The 19,690-nt window shown below is 37.4% G+C and overlaps 1 protein-coding gene across 2 annotated transcripts in view; it reads right to left on the reverse strand.

The window, feature by feature from the left end:
- Window positions 1-19,311, reverse strand: part of FHIT (fragile histidine triad diadenosine triphosphatase) — a 426,835-nt gene extending 407,524 nt beyond the window's left edge. For both annotated transcript variants that reach the window (XM_061472872.1, XM_061472871.1), the window contains exon 1: window positions 19,195-19,311. In XM_061472872.1, coding sequence (XP_061328856.1) covers window positions 19,195-19,294 — 100 coding nt within the window. In that variant the 5' untranslated portion in view covers window positions 19,295-19,311. The remainder of the gene's footprint in view (window positions 1-19,194) is intronic.
- Window positions 19,312-19,690: the final 379 nt, after the last annotated feature.

Consider the following 19,690-nt stretch of genomic DNA (forward strand, 5'->3'; position numbering starts at 1 on the left):
TGCATGGCTGTAATGCTTGCGAGTCTTTTCTGAACAAGTAATAAGCAAAAAAGCACAGGTCCTTAAGAGAATGTCAGCTGAATGTTTCCTCATGCACTACACAAGACTAAGCGGATCTCAAAAGTAACTGGTTAGTGACCTGAAAAACAGAGCTACACACCACCTGAGTACACACAGCTGTGTTTAAGACTGAGGACTTGCTTTCATGCTTCCATTTTCTTTGGACAAAGATCCCTAAACTGGGAACTGGCAACTAGTAATCCCTACTTTTGTCCCCTCAAGCTACCTTGACTTTCCAGTGTTTTCCATTACAAATTTCATTATATGGATACCTGGCAATATTAAGCAGCACAGAGCATTTGTATAAAAAGTCATGGAACCTCCACTATGTCTATTTGGTTTATTCCCCTTGATTCCCACATAGGCAAATGACACCAGTGTCAATAGGGACAACAAGATTTCTCAAGTTTTGTATCCACAGGCGTACGCTATTGATGTTAGTCTGTCCAAATACCTTCGCTAAGTAATGAATCCCTGTGAAGGTGTACTTGTTTTGTCATGCTCCTTCCTAAAACACACCAGCTACTAAATAATAATACACAGGTGAAAGCTCTCAAATGCTAGGGTTTGATACGCTTTCCTAATAAAGGGCCTGATGGGTTAAGGCTTTAATTAATAAATATTATATACATAATGGTATCCCATACTCCAAAGAGAAAAGGAAAGGATGGAGGGAAGAAAGACAAATTAACAGGTTAAAACCACTGTAACTGTAATTGTAAGGTCTGGGCATGTTTTTATGCCCAGGTTATAAGCCTTGGGAAAAAAAAAATAAGAGTTTGTGACACAAATGCTGACATAACACCATGGCCATTCCAAACACAACATCGTAATTATGGTTTGGATTACCATAATAAAGAATTGCCATCCAGAACAAAACTGTAATTTACAGCAAGAAACAGTCAATCAGAATCCCAGATTATAGAAAACTCATACAAGACACTATTATCTATACAGTCACAGCCAGAAGATGTCAGGGAATCAATTCATATAATATGCCAGCTTAACAAAATCTGCATACAAAATTTATGACTACAGTAATACTCCTTTATATCGCAAGTTATTAATGGTCATTTTAATGAATATCTACAGCTGAAGTGCTTTGGTTCTGTATGATATTTTAATCATCTTTAGCCATGTATTTAAACGCATTTCATTTTATAGCCATCAGCTCCTCACCGATAAGGCAGCCTTTACATTCACTTGGAGACATTTGAGGTAGCTACTAATTCTGTCGTTATGCTGTTATTGATTTCCTTAAGATTTACTACATGAGGAACAGAACTACATGTACCATTACAACAGTACTTCTTTTAAAGCCCAAATTAGACTAAGAAGGTGTTCATCAGAAGTACTATGTGCAGAATCATTCTAATACTTTTTTACGTTTAAAATACACAGCTCTACATTGCTGGAAATTCAACATTCCCTCAAGACAAATAAAGAAAAGTTGAATTCAAATACCAACATCCTTAAGATAAAGCAGTGCTCTTTTTATTCCAGTTTTACATCAAAACAACAGACTTCTTAAAGGCTTATTTTTATTCTAATGAAGGTATTATTCAAAAGTTCATTTTGTTGTTTCTGTGTAGAAACAGTCATGACTATAAACAGCCTTGTAATAACTGTCTGAAACTTCTATTTGGATACATGGTAGGGCAGGAAGGCAAACTACAGAAAGTAAATCCTAGGAGTCTGGAGGTTTTTATTACACAGGAAAAAAGCATCTTTTAGATCAAAGCTAATTATTATTAAATGGAATTCAGTCTACAAGACCTTAGAATCCCTATAGGACAACAGAAAAGCCAGAGTTCAAGATGAGACACAGCTGGCATAGTTTTACAAAAGAATTCCACCTCCTGAACCCTAACAGCCTTAAGGACACAGGTTTTGTTCATGGTCATTGAATTGTCCATCTGAAAGCGACATTATTCAGCTATTTTGCTCTGTTGTTCCTTTTTTAAACACATGCATCTCTATTGTCTTTCTGGGACAAGAGCTCTTTGAACCAGGGTACCAATCTGAAACAAAAAACTAATTGTGATAAATGATAAATGACAAATCTCATTCCAACCAAGCTGTTTTACTAACCCGAAAATGAGCATGCCATCCATAAACAGATTTTACTGAGACACATACTTTCTAGTGGGAAATTCATGTCCTAGTCATAAGCATATGTAACCATAAAAACTTATTCGCTTCCATAGTTGTTAACAATTGAAGTACAAAGTATATGCTGAACACATGGCTTGACTAATAATACCCACAAAAAATTGGATGAAATGCAATTTTCATCCTATTGTTTTTGAGGTAAGCAAGTAATCATAACATTAGGACCATTTTTTCTTCATTTGCTGTTTGTTTGGCACATATAGCCAAAAGGAAAAGAACTTAAGAGACCTGGCAAAAGAAATAAAGGTCACCATGCAGGGGTGAGGCTAGTCTTCTTTTAAGTCTACAGCAGATGTATACTCCCATGGAAAACCCGAGTCACTTGCACTTGAAAGGATAAAAGACTAAACCTAAATATCATGCTTATTTTCCATATCATCACTCAGCTTCTTGTCATTCAGCCTGAGCTAAATATATATCTATGCATCCTTATAGAATTTAGATCTGCTCCTATGGCTCCAAGGGTTCACAAAGCTATTTCTACTTCAATATATATTATGAATACAGGTAATTATAATTCATTAAAAACCATTTTAATCCATTTCAATTTTCCCCATCTCATCAAGCAAGATAACGTATGCAGAAGCTATTGGACTAAAGCAACAAACTAACCTGAGAATGGAATCAGCTAAATTAAATTATACTGTCCTAGCGCTGCAGATTCTAAAAACTAAAAGTTGTGCCAGATAAACAATACCTGGAGTATCTAAATATGTGAATTACATTCTCATGCAAGTGTACGTTAAGCTATTGTGTGATTACAATATTATATACATATTATTAAAATATTCCAAGGACTTCAAGAGAAAACATTATTCTTAAATAGGAAGATGCTTTCTTCATTTCTGGGTCACTGATGATACTATAAACAAAGTTTCATGAGCAGTGAAAACAGTAAAAACCCTAACTCAAACTTTTTTTCCTATGGATTTATGCCTCAGGGAACTGGTTCAGTGTGATATCTCTACTGCCTAATAAAAGGAAAGACCCTGCAGAACTTTCACTAGCATCTCTCCTGTGCTGCTGCCTACTTCCATTTGACATATGCTCTGCCCCTCTGCCAAAGCTGGTTAAAATTGGGCTGGGAATAACTCCAGTCTGAAGATAAACAGTAACATTTAAATGTTATCGTGATACATATGCAATAAACGCTTATTGTCGTTCACATACAAAATCCTTTCCATTTCTCTGTTTGCAAATTTAGTCCAAACTGACAACCTCACTTAGGCAAGACAATTGGAATCTCTGAAACAGTAACAGATTGACCCATACATGCATTACTCTTCTTATTTAGAGCAAGCTGTAGACATGTAACCAAAGACAATAACATGTAACAAGGTATTTTATTTTTTATTATTTCATAAAGCTTTAAACTGTTGTTCTTGTTACATAAATACAGCATTTGCCTCTACAAAGCCTTATCCAAAGCTAGTTTTATTACATTCCCTTATTGGAATCTCTAGGAAGAGCTTCAATTAATTCACAGCAGTACACGAAAGGTCAAATTAGCACCACCTTTCCTGCTCTTTTGTGTTTGTTTTAGTCTGTTCTGTAAGATAAGTGTAACAAGATAACACAACAGGAGTTTGAAAATCGCATAGGAATCTGTTTACATTGGATAGATGGCCAGGGTCAGAGCCCCAAGCTCTGACCTGCAGTTTGCTGGCACAGGAATCTTTCTTCTGAAACTGCTTTGCAAGCCAGGGTCCTCTGTATTCAGAGGAGCAACACACTGTATATGCACAATATAACTTGCAAGCATCTGATAAGCACTGTTTCCATGCTGCTACAAAGCCATACCATTGCTGTAGGCGTATGCAAAAGACTGTCCACCCAGCTGCTTGAAGGATGAATAATGGTCAAACTCCAAAGTTTTGGAATTGCATTCCAGTGCTTTGAAAAGAAAAATCAGGTTATGCCTCATCATCTTTTGCATACTTAAGGATAGGTGACTTTTCAGCTTCCTGGTAATAACATATACTTCAAATCACATACACAGACCATGTTTAAGGTTTCCATTTACTGCTTGAGCAGCCGTTTGACAACTTGTGAAGTGGGAGCTCTGGTAAGATTGAAAACCCATTGCCTGAGGTAGAAGCCCAGAACAGCAGGGAGCAAAAGAAGATTCAGAAGTTTTTAACACCCTGAAAATAAGCATTGGAATTGCCTAGCCTTCTGTTAGCCCATTCAAGCACATTTACACTGCACAAGGACTTCAGAGAAAATATGCTTCCACAAAAATTCCCGAGCTGCCAACTTCAGCCTGGTTTTAGAACTTGCACATCATGAACAAAAGGTAAATTACATCATTAGAATTGTGACATAGGCTTAATATAGAAATCAAGCAGCACTCCAAATTACTGTAAGTATATCTACAGGGAAGAAAAAAAAGCTGCTAAAAAAGAGACACTTCAGCTGAGGCTGCATAGAGCTCAACAGAAATCGCAATATTCAACAGTGAAGACAAACTGTACCTCATGCTGTACACGATTAAACTGTAAGAGTACTTGACCAAGGCAATGGTTTTGGTATCTTCAGATAGAATGCATTTACATAAGTGTCTATAGGAACTTGGATGACGGTTACTCTTAGCGACCTACCACAGTCCATCATGGCTTTTTTAAAGCTTCAAAGTGCAGAAGTAATTGTGCTAGGAAGCGAGTAGGAAACCTTCCCATCGCTAACACTATGAACACCTATCACATAACCCACAGCCAAGGCACAATCCCATCTCAACCTAAAAGTGGCGTGTGATCCTTAACACAGCATGCAACTGTTGCTGCACAGCCTCCCTGTCCACTGTTTGTGTGATCTGCCTTTGGCCATATGATGCTGAAGCCACAGTCCTACTTACAGACCACCCCTGACTAATAAAAGCCAATCTGTGTACCAAATATGCATTACAGAACCCCATAAATCCTATGGAAACTGCAGAAATGCTGAGAAAATTGGCTGTTCTGTGCAGCCAGTTGAATAATTTGCAGCTTCATCCCACTTTCACTGCAAACAGAGGAGTTGGTCCTTCAGCCACTACTTAAGCATGCCGCCTCCCATTGGTGAGAATACTACAGCTGGTATCCGCAGGTCAGGGCCTCAAAATTATCTCTTGGCATGACTCAGATGCAGCAGAAAGCATGTCATAAAATATGATTACACTTTTTGTCCTGGTAGGCAAAATTCATTTTCTCAGCTCATTCATGTCTCTGGTGTAAGATCTTAATTATCCAAACCGACACAGGTTACTCATCATTCATTTCTTATAGGCCATCTAATTCAACAAACTGCACAAACATGTGCTTAGCTTCAAGCAACTGAACAGTCTATTCCCAAGTATTTGGCAGTTTCTGACCCAGGCCATCAACTTCCTGTGGGTTTAAGTGAAGGAAAAATGCCCAGTTGTGATTTCAGTTTAAATTCTACACAATGACTTCTTGGAACAAAGTCTGGACTCCGCATTTAGGCTACTGAGAATAGAGGGTGAAACTGCAGTTCTACTGCAGACAGACTGTGGTATTTTTCCTTTCTGTGCCATCCAAGAAACTGTGATCGTTGATATATTTTTATGCTGCAAGCTCCTGCAATCTAAAGATATTTTTAATATTTAGCAGAGGTAAAATAGAAGCTAAAACATTATCACTAGTAGTTACTCTTAAGACACTTAACACATGACCTGGCCTACAGAAAATACTTTTCTGATATTATTGACATTTGTTTAACCTATAACATTAATTCTTTGTAGCTCGATAAATCCGAATATCTTCCCCCTGTATTATCAAGAGACTGCTGCTGACAAAGAAAGTCAATCTGCGGCCCACATACAAATAATAGCTTTCCATTACGTTTGCCATTTCACCTGAATAATTCCTGATAATCACAAATAATGAAGTTATTTGACATTCTAATGATATCATGCTGTGCAACTCCAATCCATCAGTCACTGTCAGGAAGGTCAAATATTTGTATTCCATTACATTATTCAGAGTTCATTAAACAGTTAAATGACATTATACACCTTAATTATACTTCCAAATGAAACTAGCACATATCATTTAGATTTGAGAGTCTATGTGATGCATCTCCATTTAAAAGAAGGATCAGGATTTTGAATATTTATATGAGACAGTTATATATACTGGAACTTCAAATAATAAATTTTCAGCTCTATCAAATACTAATGTAAAGATGAGTTTACTTGATGCACCTAAACACAACATTCTTCACAGCCTAAGATAGCTTGTCATCTTTTCTACTGCGTTACTGTAGGTTACTTCTTAGCGATCCTAACAAGGGCTCAAATACAGATCTGTAACTGATAAAGGAGCTATAACTGATACAGGAAACTGTTGACTAGAGCTATCGTACACAAGACAAAAATACGATATTTATGTAAGAAAACAGGCAGGGGAAAGGAGAAGAAATGTTATTGTCTTGAAAACAATGATTTAAAGTATATCTCAACATAATTCAAAACCTGCTGTGGTGGATCGAAAGCATCGTAAGAAAAAAAGGAAGATGTATATTCAACTGTGGCATTAAAGAATACTATTTTATTAATACCTAATATTCAAAAGCATTTAAGCTTTCCCCGGGTTATCAGTGTAAGTATTCACTAACAAACTGCTATGGCAAGTAATCTGAAAGACTTGATTTGCATGAACACAGCTTATTTTCTCCCTCCCATCAAAACCATTTTCCTTGACAAGAAAAAAAAAAGGGGTTCTAAGACAGCCATTAAGTAGCCATCAGAAAACATGCATTGATTTAAGTAGACTTTTTAAGAAATCCTAGCCTTTGTGATTGTACTGAACATCTCCACTGAACCACAACCTTCTGAGACCCACACAATAGGCAGAGAAATGGAAAGATAAATAAAAGGAGAAAAATATTTTAAATCCACAAAAAAAGTACAAATAGAGACAAGACCTTTGTTAGGTTAATGAAGTTTACCAGCTTACAAAAGGCCTATTAAAATGCAACTCTCAGCTACAAATTGCTGCTTCCTAAATGAGTCTAATATTAATGGACCTGACCAATCTTTTTACAAGATCTGATTCATTAGGGTATTTTAAGTATGGGAAACACGGCAAATTCATTCGATTACAGCAGACACTAGGCGTGTTCTTCAGTTCTTTATCTAGCTTGTACCACTGATGGGAAATGTGATCTTAAGCAATTGAAATCAACTCAGTCATGAATGAGACTGGAGAAAATGTAACCAAACACTACACTACCTCTCCTTCCCCCTCAAACTTGCCACAGTGCATTCACAAGGTCTGATGACTTCATAGGTGGAAATCAGGTTTGAAATCTGATTTCAATCAGTTCCAAAAAGCAATTATTGCTGCTTATTCTTAGATTATTTTGTTTGAATCATTTTGTTTTGCAAGAATTGTGTTGAACACAACCTGAGTAAATAATAGGGTTTCCTTCTCCATGTTAGCTTAGCCTCACTTATAGAGCAATATATCTATGTTGGCACCTCTAATTTACAGAAATTTAGTTGAAACAACCAAAGCAATACAGTTAGAGAGAATAAATTCAGATATGCTAATTGGGTTAATGACTGCCATCATCTAGACCTAGATAATCAAAAGAGTTTATTGAAGGTTCGGTTATCTTTCTTTCACTAAGCTATCCATCTTTGTTTTCTGAAGAACAGGATAAAATATTGCTTTCCTTCAGATTACCTGTTCTTTCACGGTTCTAAATCTCTCATAGCTACCAAAAGGTATCGGAGAGAACTGGGAAATAAGCAGTAACAGCCTTCCAGTTTGGGAGTTATTCTTTACCGTTTCTACCACTTCAGTAAAAGACATCTTCCAGTTTTTGGAAACTGCTACCAAATGTCCATGATTTGAGGTGTTTTCATATCTCAAGTGAGTTGAGCTACACTGTCTTCTGCAGAGTTGAACCCAGTTAATTACTTTTCTACTTCTTTTTGTCAGTGTCAAATGCACCATCACATCCTTCACGGTGGTGAAGGCTAGGCCTTGGGCACAGGCTTCTAAGGGAGCAGACTGAAGGCACCGATGGAAAATAGCACAGAATGTTACGCCCTCAGCATTCCCTAGCACAACTAATTCTAGGGAGCATGCCAGAAAGGTGACAACTGCCTTTTTATCTACAGGATGGATATTTTAAACTTAATTTTTGAATGAATCTGCATAGAAAGTTTCGGAGTTAAATTAAGTCTCAATATAAAAAGGAAAAACATCTTAAGGCTAAGAGTTTTAGATAAAGAGACACAAAACAACTAATATAAGATGAAGCTTGCCTCTGAAATCAGTCTTAAACTTCGCTAATTGGGCAAATTGAATTGCTTCCAGTATATGCAGCACACTTACGCTTTCCTTAACAAGATACAGACAATCCAGTAGTAACTAAAGGTAATGATATTTAATTACTCAGTGTGAATGGCAGTTTTTCAAGGTTTATCACTGTGTTGCATATATTATATGTTTATATTAAAACTCATTTTGAAAGTTTTCCATTTCATTATTGTACTGAACAAAGCAGGACTGTCAGAAAATATAATTAGGAAGTCGCAAAGGACCTTAAACAGACATTCAGAATTCTGTGGCTCTGACAACAGAGGCTTTGCAAAGTGCAGTGGCTCAACTGACAATGAACATAAATTAGATTCAAGTTTTGGAATAACATTAGGGCTATATGAGTGTGCTAGCTTTCACTGCACTCCAACACTATGGGGCAAGGCACGCATGGGGAACCTTCTCAGCCCCACAGCAGTAAGACAAGTCAAACACCCACTGTCTCTCACGAGAAAACCAGAACACATTATTTTACCTCCACATTGTTTCTCCTCCTTTTCTGGCCAGTATTTGCATTGGCATATTTTTGTTTTAAATACATGTTTTTAAAGATCATGTTTCCCAAATATTTGGATTCCAACTGGAAAATACTGTCAAGTTCCTTAGATTTAAGAGTATCTTACTCTTAATCTATCTTCTACTTTTCCTTCTGGATAGAAATAGACAACAATCTGTGAATACTGACCAACTGGTACAGTGTAAAGAATAACAAGAAAACACACCTTGCTTCAAGAAGGACAAATACTGATCTTCCTGAGGTTAATGAAACTGGCCTCCCCCCCATCTGCAAGTGGAAACAATTAATACAGGAGTCTCAGCAATGGCCTTGAAAACCTAAGCCACCAGATAAATATGCCTTAAGAAACCCTTAACCACCATTTTAAACAGCCACATGAATTCAAAACATAGATTAGGTAAGCCATTTTCTTTTCTCCTCAAACCTGCAGGGGTAACAACCAGAGGAGGTCTCTATGATAACTGAGAACAGTATCATCTCCTCACAAACCTGCCAATTCAGTGGAGAGATTTCCTAAGTGTATACACATCCTTAAGTTGTGCAGTAAATGGGCACAACAAACACTCGAGATCTACAGCAGTTGACAATTTTTCTTGCCAAGATTAAAACGTTTCAAAAGGGAAGGGGAAGTAATGAGATGGAAGATAGTTATTGCTGCTGAATCCTCTGACAGACCAGATGACAATCATTATTCAACTTCCCTTATTTAAAAAGACAAATAGAGCATCTCTCTGCGCCTTTTCAATCGTGACAAAACACAATCATCAAATCACATTATCTTCTTTACTCTGATATTTTGTAGGCAATATAAAACGATCCCCTACGGACAGGGCCTTAGCTGAGGTACAAAGTTAAATTCATTCATATGCGCTTACAATGACTCCAATGCCTGAATTCTGGTAATGTTAATTTTCATGGCATAATATCAATGTATAATCTGCATCATGTATTCTTTCCCTGCAACCAGGCAAATTCTACCTGGGAGTGACAGAAAAAGAAATGCAGAACCACACAGTGACACATTTGTAAAATACACTCATAAGTAGCTACACTTCTACATACAAATCAGAGCAAAACCTTGAAGTTCATCAGACCAGACTGCATGAGAAGCAGGATTTCCAAATTCACCTATTTAAACTCATACTTGTCACACACAATTTCAGTTTTATGAAACAAACAATGAGATCATCTCGGTGCATTTCTAGTTAGTAACTGTTAAAGATAATAAATCCTGAACTAAAACTAACTGCTCTTCAGCAGGTTCTGTAGAGAGGTCACCCATCTGAATGTGCTACAATGGTAAACTGAAGACTATCAGCAAAGGAATTTTCAACTTTTATTGTACAAATACCTGCTCAAGAGAGCTCGCTGAGAGCGCTGAGGTTTATATGTTTTGATCAGAAACAGTAGAAGTCAGCAGGTTACAACGAACAGCAAAAAGTAAAACAAATGATTAACAGACTGTGCAGCCTTGTGCAACTTTAGTAACCTAAATAAGGCATAAGTGCTAAAGTGAAATACATCTGTATCTATGAACTATGCACTCCATTTCCTACCACAGCCTCATTTTACAACAAAGCCTCCATTGTCTGCTATGTTCATATCTAACTTTACACAAGACAACTTACTAAAACATAATTTACCCAATTACCTTGCTTTGTCCTACCTAAAAATAATCAGAGATGCCAGAAAAGGTGAAGCCCAAGAGAGCTGCGGCCTTGCATCTCAAAACTCGTTATTTTGCCCAGGTATCCAGAAGTCTGGTACTGCTTCAGAGTAAAGCAGTTGTGTTCAAAATACTCCATTTGAGAACAGCTTTCCCTTGGCTGCCCCTGCAGAAATCCGTACTGGTGACTGGACTCTCTTCAGACGTCTGTGTCTGCACTCACTGGGGGAATACAGTAAATTGGATTTACCCTCATAGGATTTACATCTACACCAGGTAGTCGGAAGAGATTTATGGCATTTATCATACTCTATGCCCTGAAGAAGGTGCTAGGATGAGACCACAATATACTACTATTCCTTTGGTATGATTAGAGTGCATTCCTGCTTATTTTTCACATGCATGGAATGACCTTTTCCTCCCTTTGCTGTTGGAGTTTGCACTGGTTTTGTCTGGGATGGAGTGAATGCGCTACTGCTGCCAGAGCTTACTTTTCTGCTCCTCACACTGCCCCACCAGCAAGGAGGCTGGGGGTGCACAAGGAGTTGGGAGGGGACACAGCCAGGACAGCTGACCCCAGCTGATCCCAGGGACATTCCAGGCCATATGGTGTCATGCTCAGCATATAAAGCTGGGGGAAGAAAGAGGAAGGGGGCGTGTTTGGAGTTAATGGCATTTGTTTTCCCAATTAACCACATGACAGAGCCCTGCTTTCCTGTAGCTGGCTGAACATCTGCCTGCTGTTGGGAAGCAGTTAAAAACGTCTTCATGTTCCTTCACCCATTAAACTGTCTTTATCTCAACCTTTTAGTCATTTAACCCTTCGAATTCTCTCCTCATCTCACTGGGATGAGTGAGTGCCTTTGTGAGGCTCAGTTGTTGACCAGGGTTAAATGACAACAGAAATTGTTTAAATATAAGGAGTACAAGATGATTACTTGTGAAATTATGAAATATCTTCTTTATATTATGGTACACCAAGGTATATTAATGTAGATCTCAACAGAAAAATGCTATATATTAGGCTTGACACAGCAAACAGAAGAGATGACACTTTAACGTTTTGTCGCTAGCTTTCCTCCTAGGAATCGCAACAGGCAATTCATGGCAGAAGCCTCTTAAAAATATGTACTGGAAGAACACACACAGTTGTATTACACTGAATAGCTCAAATATTCCAATATGCTAGAAACAATAAGCAATAAATGAAATTTCCAATTGACTTTCCAGCAAATCTATTTTAATTACAAATGGAGATTTTGCATGTATTGCATTACTTATGGTAATTCAGTCACATCTATTATGAATAACCATGTATTCCAATCATCTTTTTTAATTATATTCTGCTGTAAGAGCAAACCATGCGACACCTTGCCCAGACGCAGTTAACTGTGTGTGTGCTGCGTATCACATCCTGATGACTGTGCTGAGAACAAAAGGTCCTAGATATGCACAGGCTGTAACAGGAATGGCTTGTAACTGTTATCTTCATTAGCCAGAAATTACTTAAAAGAATTAAAGAAGGTGAATTTAAATCCAGTTAATGTACTGAGAGGGAAAATACTACTCTTTCTCCCTTCTGTTAGCAAGTTAATTGCGATTGGTACCTGAATGGAAGCACATGGCTGTCTGCTATTGAGGCAGGTAATACAGTGGTAAAACTGCAAGGCAGCAAACACCTTTCTATTTGTTATCTATTGGCCATTCATGGCTATTAAGTTTGTCTGGGGTTTACTGATGTGATACAGAGGATAAAATTAAAGGTTTGTTCAATAACCACACCAACTGCAAGTTTGTTCTCTGCTAGACTAGAACTGCTGGACTAAACATATTCATTATTTATAAACAGGGCTTCACTGGTTTTTAAACAAGAATGACAGTTACTACGTTAAACTTCTAAGGAAACACTCATTTTACCTCTTCTGAATCCCACTTCAGTTTCCCCATCATTTCCCATACAACAGTTTTCTACCTCTTAATTTTACTTCCTTGTACCTAGATTTGCTCTCCTGTCTTTTACACTTGACTTCTTCCAGCTCCTTAAGATGAGGTTTTTCTCAGTAAACAGGTTTCTAACTATGCTAAAATATTACTGGGTAAAATCGTTTTTCCTGGTATTGGAATATTGTCACCTCAATGGCAGGAACCTCAAAGTAAATTCACTTAAGCCAGTTACTGTAAAACTGTAGCTGTAAGTCAATGGCAAAAATGGAAATGGAATTTTTAGCTGGATCTCAGCATGTGTTAGCAAGGTAGCCCAGAAATTAAACTGCACAGATCCAACCTATTACGATACACAGCTCAAAAGCCCACTTTCCAAAGGTCTCACTACTCCCCATAAAAGTAGGCTTGAAGGTCATTTGAACATACCACTAACAAGAGACTCAGCCCTCATGAAGGCTCATCCCTCCATGGCATTTGCTAAGGAGCACCAGGATCCAGCCTAAGAGCTGTCTCTCCTGGATGCGGCCTTAGGACAGCTTTTTTAATATTTCTCCCAATTATAGGTTGTGCTACAGTTGGAAAAATTCTTATCACTGATCTGCTTAATGCATGTAAATGAGAAATTTAATTGGTAATTTACTCCATCTACAAATCAGCAAAAAAATACTTTTGATTTTATTACTTTCTCTTTTTCCTCTCTATTTAAAATACTGGCTAAAAGCACTTAGAATGGGGTTTTCATCAACACCATTATATTAGTGCAACTACAACACTGCAAACAGAACAGGTAAATCCTTACAGCGAAGTACTTTCTCCTTCACCAGCTAGCACCTTTCAAGGAAGACAACATTTGAAGAGCTGAAAAATTTATTTACAGTTAAAAGTTTATTTATCTGTCCAAAAGATACAGCTGAACTCCATTCCCCACAAATAAAAGACTGATAGCCAAGTGCTTGTGCACAGAGCTCTGAATCTATTATCTTCAGAAGCAGCATTTCTTAATGCGAGTCAAACATCATCCCTTTGTTTGTAGACTGCAAACAAAAGTACTTCAACTCTGAGATAATTAACTGGCCTCTCTATCATCACTAAATACAAGTGGTTTGCATACACAGAGCAGAGCAGTCATTGTCTGGGCTGCCTGAGGAGAACCTCTGGCCCAGAAGGAAGCTTAATAATACAGTGAAGCTGATGGCTTCTGCTTCCAAATGGCTTGCTGCTGCCAAGGGTGCAGTCCCCCATCCCTGCACAATATAGTTTCATTTAGCTAAAAATTATTAAGCATAAAACAGCTCCTCCTCACTCTCATTTGTGCAAATAAACATTATGGCATTAGTAAGTCCTACTTGAGAGATCACAACTGCTTATAGAAGGAAGAGTCATGGAACAGCTTTATTTGGGTTCCGAGGGGAAAAAAAATACCACAACACAACCTTGAGACCTTTCCACTGATGCTCAACACGTTCCATCTGGTATCTCAAAAAGAATTTACCAAATATTCACAATACACAAATTAAGTCTAAATCTCTTCTGCACTCATGATGAAGAAATATATTCTACACTTCTTCCACATTTCCACACAAGATCCATCACTTATACCTGTCCTCCCATTCAGGAGGTCTTTTCTACACCAGCAAAGGTACTTCATCATCTTCCTACTACTCTCTTCAATTAGATTTACTGGACATTTTGAGAAATTCACATAAGTAGTTCACCCCTTATTGTATCAAACCATGTTTTCTGTCTCCACATCATTCCCTTGCTATCTCCAGCAACATATTTAGGTTGCAAAATATTTACCAAACCCCTTATTTTTAGTTCTTTGATCAAGAACTCAAAGGAGCATGACTGCTCCTTAGTGTTGTGCTACAGCAAACTAATGATAACAGCAATGCATACGAAGCTTCTGTAACAGGCACTAAAGAATACTTTCCCACAGGGTTCAATATGTATAATGTGTGGTTGTAACAGTGCAGCATACATTATTGCAATATGCAAATGTAAATGCAAATTTATATGTTCTGCAATAACCGAATTTTCTTTTCTAAATCTTAGTTTTAGGGCAAATATTAACAGTTGTATAGGCTAAAAAACATAACATTTATAATTATGTAGCATAAATACAGATGTGATAAATGTGCAGTGTACAAACTAACTAAATCATAATAAACAGCAGCTGTAACTTTATGAAGAATTAAAATCTCATATAGATGCTAAACACCATGGTTTTCAACCAAACTTGTGAGAGAATACTACTGTTATTTCCAGAGCATATTCAATGGCAATTCTGTCAGGACTCTACTAAATTACAAAAATCCTTTTAAAATATATTAACAAATAAAGCTAATCAAAAGGATTATTTCCTTCTAACTGCAAATCTTTAAAGAAAAGCATTGTGGCAATGTTTGTGACAATACCGATGGTGTCAGTCTCAAGTGACAAGCAATTCTGACAGCATATGATGGAGAAGCCATACAGCAAAGCAGATGCTGTTCTTACACTTCTGACCCTGGATCCCACCCCAGCACAAGACACTGTAGTGCAGGCTGTTATCAATTCCTTGAAGGAGCATATGGTTCAACTAATGTTTTTCTTTACTCATTAATAGAAGCAACAAGTTGCAGTAACTCAGAGCACACTGTCTCGGCCACAAATAATGACTAGTAACTTCTTATAGTGATGAAGTTGCCAGACAATATTAGATGCTTTGGGGTTTTATATATGGTCTAATGTCCTCAATCAGAATACTTTCTGGAGGGAAACACTAGATTCTATGGAAATAGCAATACCAAATGATCCAGCAAATTTCGGTATATAACAGTTAAATGTTGTCTTTTTTGTTTCCCCCTTTAAGTGGAAAAACCTTTTGGTAATCAATCCCAGATGAAAAGCTATTGTAAAGTGTTTATTCTAATGTAGTATACGCACATATATGTATACATACTGAAGGAACCAAAGTGTTCACCAGAAATTTCTATACAATTGCTTGGTCCTGACAACACGCAGCTCATTCTTCCCAGCTGGAAAACCTGGGTTTTTTTAATAGCCAATTCAATAAACTGATGAAAAATGCTTTATATAATATAGTAGTGCCATAGATCTGATGTTTGTCATTACGTAGTGCATTCAATCAATTTACAAATGTTGCTGTGCTCCTTCAGTGCTAGCTCTTCTTACGGCATTCTGAACACAAATCCAAAGATCAATACCTAGTCTACTGAAGAAAAACAGGGCATAACAAATGAATAATTTTATCTATAATAAAAAGTCCTAGTCCCCACATAGATTCTCCTAATGTTCAAATTCATTTTTCATGTTTAACACAAGATGAAAGAAGTACCCCACACAACGCAATGAGAAAGGAAGTGATAATAAACCAGCTCATACTTATTGAAGATATGCACAAAATCATGCAAAGCTATGGCATATGGCTAGGAAAACATGAATAAAATGGTAGGCCATTCACAAAGTACTTGTTCTCATATTAAAAAGCTAAAAGTCTATGCCAAAGAGCAGATGGGTTTTCTTTAAGAACACACTAAAGTTCTGTTCTGAACTATGGAAGTGAAAGGATCCGAATGAAATAGTTTTAAGTTCTTTTAGTAGAAGCTTAGCTCACGCTGTTTGCTAGCGCCGATTCAGTTCATTTTGTGCCTTCTGTGTGACAGAAACAATGTATTTGCCGACTGTAGACACATCCCTCCACTATTCCGCACTATTCCGGCAGTTGAACAGCCACTTCCTCTAAAACAACTACAGAGCTGTTCAAGGGAGCCACAAATGTTCCCAAGTACTTTGCAGAGCAGCAAGACAACACAACCTAGAGGCAATAGGGCCTCTACTTTTCATTGAAAACATTACTGGTACCTGTATAAGTGTATAGGCCTCCCTCTCCATTTGGTTGTGCCAAAAGAGGTGAATGAGTTTACTACTGCTGCCAAACACATGAGCATATTTTAGCTCACACAGTAGAGATTCCAGCATAATGTCAGATATCCCTTACTCAGTAGTAAAATCGCAGTTACTTCCTACTCAAGAATCTGTAGTAATCCCTCAAAGGGATCCTATTATGAACAGGTTCCTGAGTCCATGAACTAGTGTGTAATGCATAGACAGAAGTCTAATGCTGGGGCAAACCAGGCAGCTCTCTCCAGGAACAGGGGAATTCTTTCCTTACCATGAATACCATGTCCTTGCTATTCCTACTCTTGGCTACTCTCAGCACAGTTTGACTTTTAAGCATCAAGCTGAATTCAGAAGATTGGCAGCTGGAAATAAACAAAGCTTTGTAATGTGTTACCTGAATCATCATGGTTTGACATTGCTCAAATCAGAAACACTGAACGCTACAGGACCATTTTGACTGATTGTTTTCCAAGAGTATAGCTTTATTTTAAAACTGCTACAGCAAATTCACAACCTCAATCCTACGTTCTGTTTCAAGATGGAATTTCAGCCTTACTAGTTAATTAAAGCCACCACCTGGAGTGAGCTGGCTTTCAAACCGATTTCCTTGTCTCTCTAATTCACACACATTAATATTTTATTTCTACTAAAGGAAAAAAGAAAAGTCAAAATGAAAAGGAATGTCACAAGTGTGCCAAAGACAAAGCAGATAAAATTATTGCAATAAAAGAAAGAAAATACACTTGTTAATGCCAGGTCTTTAGATGAATGCTGCATTATACAGACGTTTTAAAGCCTTACAACTACAAATTGCTCTATTTAAAATACCATATTCTAGCCTTTGCATCAAGATCTTTGCTAATTTTTTCTTCTTGTAATGAGAAAGGGAAGGGTTTTTATTACCTGGACATTTATTCAATGGAGAAACAAAGACTACATTAATATATTACAACACATGAGCTATTAAAACACTGTGACACTATAAAATATGCTGCAATACTCATTATGGGATAACAAAGCTAAACCTGAGCAAATAAATGTATCTGCCAAACAGTCTGCAATAACTATACAACTAGAGATTATAATCTTTAATTATTTAAGAAGGAAAGAAGCCTGTAATAATTAAGTTTTATAGGCTCCTTAAATTGTCATTACTAAGCGCTCACAAAACTTTAGAACACGTAGCTTTCATCCAAAGCAACTGTTATTTTTGACAAAAGATGCAATTGTTCACTATTAATTCAAGAAAAAAAAAATAAAAATAAAAATCACTGGTTTTAAAACTTCCCCACACAGCACAGATAACATTTTATTTACTCTCTGATCTGGACAATGCGTAAGTCTACATACTGCTCAGGCAGTTCCAAGCTCTGCATCTCACAGTCACTGATGTGATACTGCCTAGACAGCTTTGAAAGTGGGTTGTGGTGAGTTTTTTGATAACAAATCTGTAAATCACATTGATTCACATCAGATTCTTCAGAAACTGAAGTTACAAACTGCTCATTCAATTCACTGAAATATACTGCTGAGACAGTAACATCTTTAAAGTTTCTATGAAGTCTATGCACCTTTGTTATGCATTTAATAATCAAATGATCTGACATGTAGTACAGACACCATTCAAAGCAGGGGTACAAAGATGTTCTATACTGAATGATTATAAAGTGCAGAAGCGACAGGAGGAAAGGAAGATTCCATATTTCACAAGAAACACATTTATGGTTTATTTAAAGGTCACCAAATTTTAAAACCTACATTAAATTATGAGAGAAACAAAACTAGAGAGATAAAGATTTCAATAAGCTCCAGATGACTTTCTTCTTTTCCCCAAAAACATTCAGACATTGCCTGAGTTCTTACTAACATTTTACCATGGACCTCTATGGAAATGAAGTGAACATCTTGAGTATTTCTGAAAAATTCCACTTCCACAAGTTACACAGCAACAGTTTTGACTAGAATGTAATAAGCCACACTACAAGATACACTCAAGAGATACACATCTTGCAGAATCAAGTTCCTATACACTTTCTAAGCTGAGAACTTTACTTACAACATGGAACTTCATTTTTATCTCAGGAAATTTGTGTGCTATACAGATGGTTTATTTAATCCATTTCTACCTAAATTAATCAAAGCAATCTGTCCCAAAAAAGTTAAGTCTTCATACAGGATTCTGCTGCTGTTTGACAAACTGCGTATATTTAACTAGAAATTGTAAATGCTCCCTAAAGAAGTTACCACATCTAAAAATAAGTGACATTATTAAAAGGGAAGTGGGATGTGTTATTTAGCGTAATATGAAATTTAAACAGTATCACCTCGGATGCACTTTAAAATGCCTTTAGTGGCACCTGGTTGTTTATACATCTTCCGTGGTGAAAAGGTCAATAGAAATTCACCTCTAAGGTCACAGTTGCCAAGCAACCATTTTCAGCAGTTCTGCAACACCACTCAAGCGTGTTACCTTCCAGTGCCTGTTTTCCAAATAACCCTGTGCAGCATCCTACCTGGCCTCCGAAGCACGCCGAGTTCCTCCTGCTCCTCCTAGAGGGCACAGGTACCCCACACCCTCGAGGCACTGCTCAAAAGGATACGTCCTGGGACCACCGGCCTCCGGTTCACCAGGGCAAAGGACAGCTCAGTCTTCAGGAAGACCACAGAGGGCTTGATGAGGTGCTGCCCGAATCTCAGCATGGTAAATGTTGATCTTCTTGTCTGAAAGAGACAATAGTGAAGATAATGAAGGGACAGACTCTGCCTTTCCAAGCAACAGGAGTCAGACAACCAAATTGTCTAGGCATCTTCTGGAAAGAAGGTACCTCCTGGGCTCACCAAGGCATTGGGTGTTTGGGAAAGGTTGGCAATGCCTTCGTAAAAGTATAACTTGTTTGCCAGGATGATGGAAAAGTCTTCTTTCAAAAGCACAAAACTTACACATAATTTCTAAAGCCCTTTTCTCATCGTCTTAGCAGGGCTATAAAATTCTAGGCAGAGAACATCATTTCTGTCTTGCATTTTCATTTCTTCTGCACTGTATACATTAGGATCATGGGTGCTGGGAGAAGGATAAATAATATCTCACACGCCCTT

Source organism: Pezoporus flaviventris, unplaced genomic scaffold (assembly GCF_033815535.1).
Source record: "Pezoporus flaviventris isolate CSIRO_AGI_PZ_B2104156 unplaced genomic scaffold, CSIRO_AGI_Pfla_v1 ptg000073l, whole genome shotgun sequence".
NCBI lineage: Eukaryota > Metazoa > Chordata > Aves > Psittaciformes > Psittacidae > Pezoporus > Pezoporus flaviventris.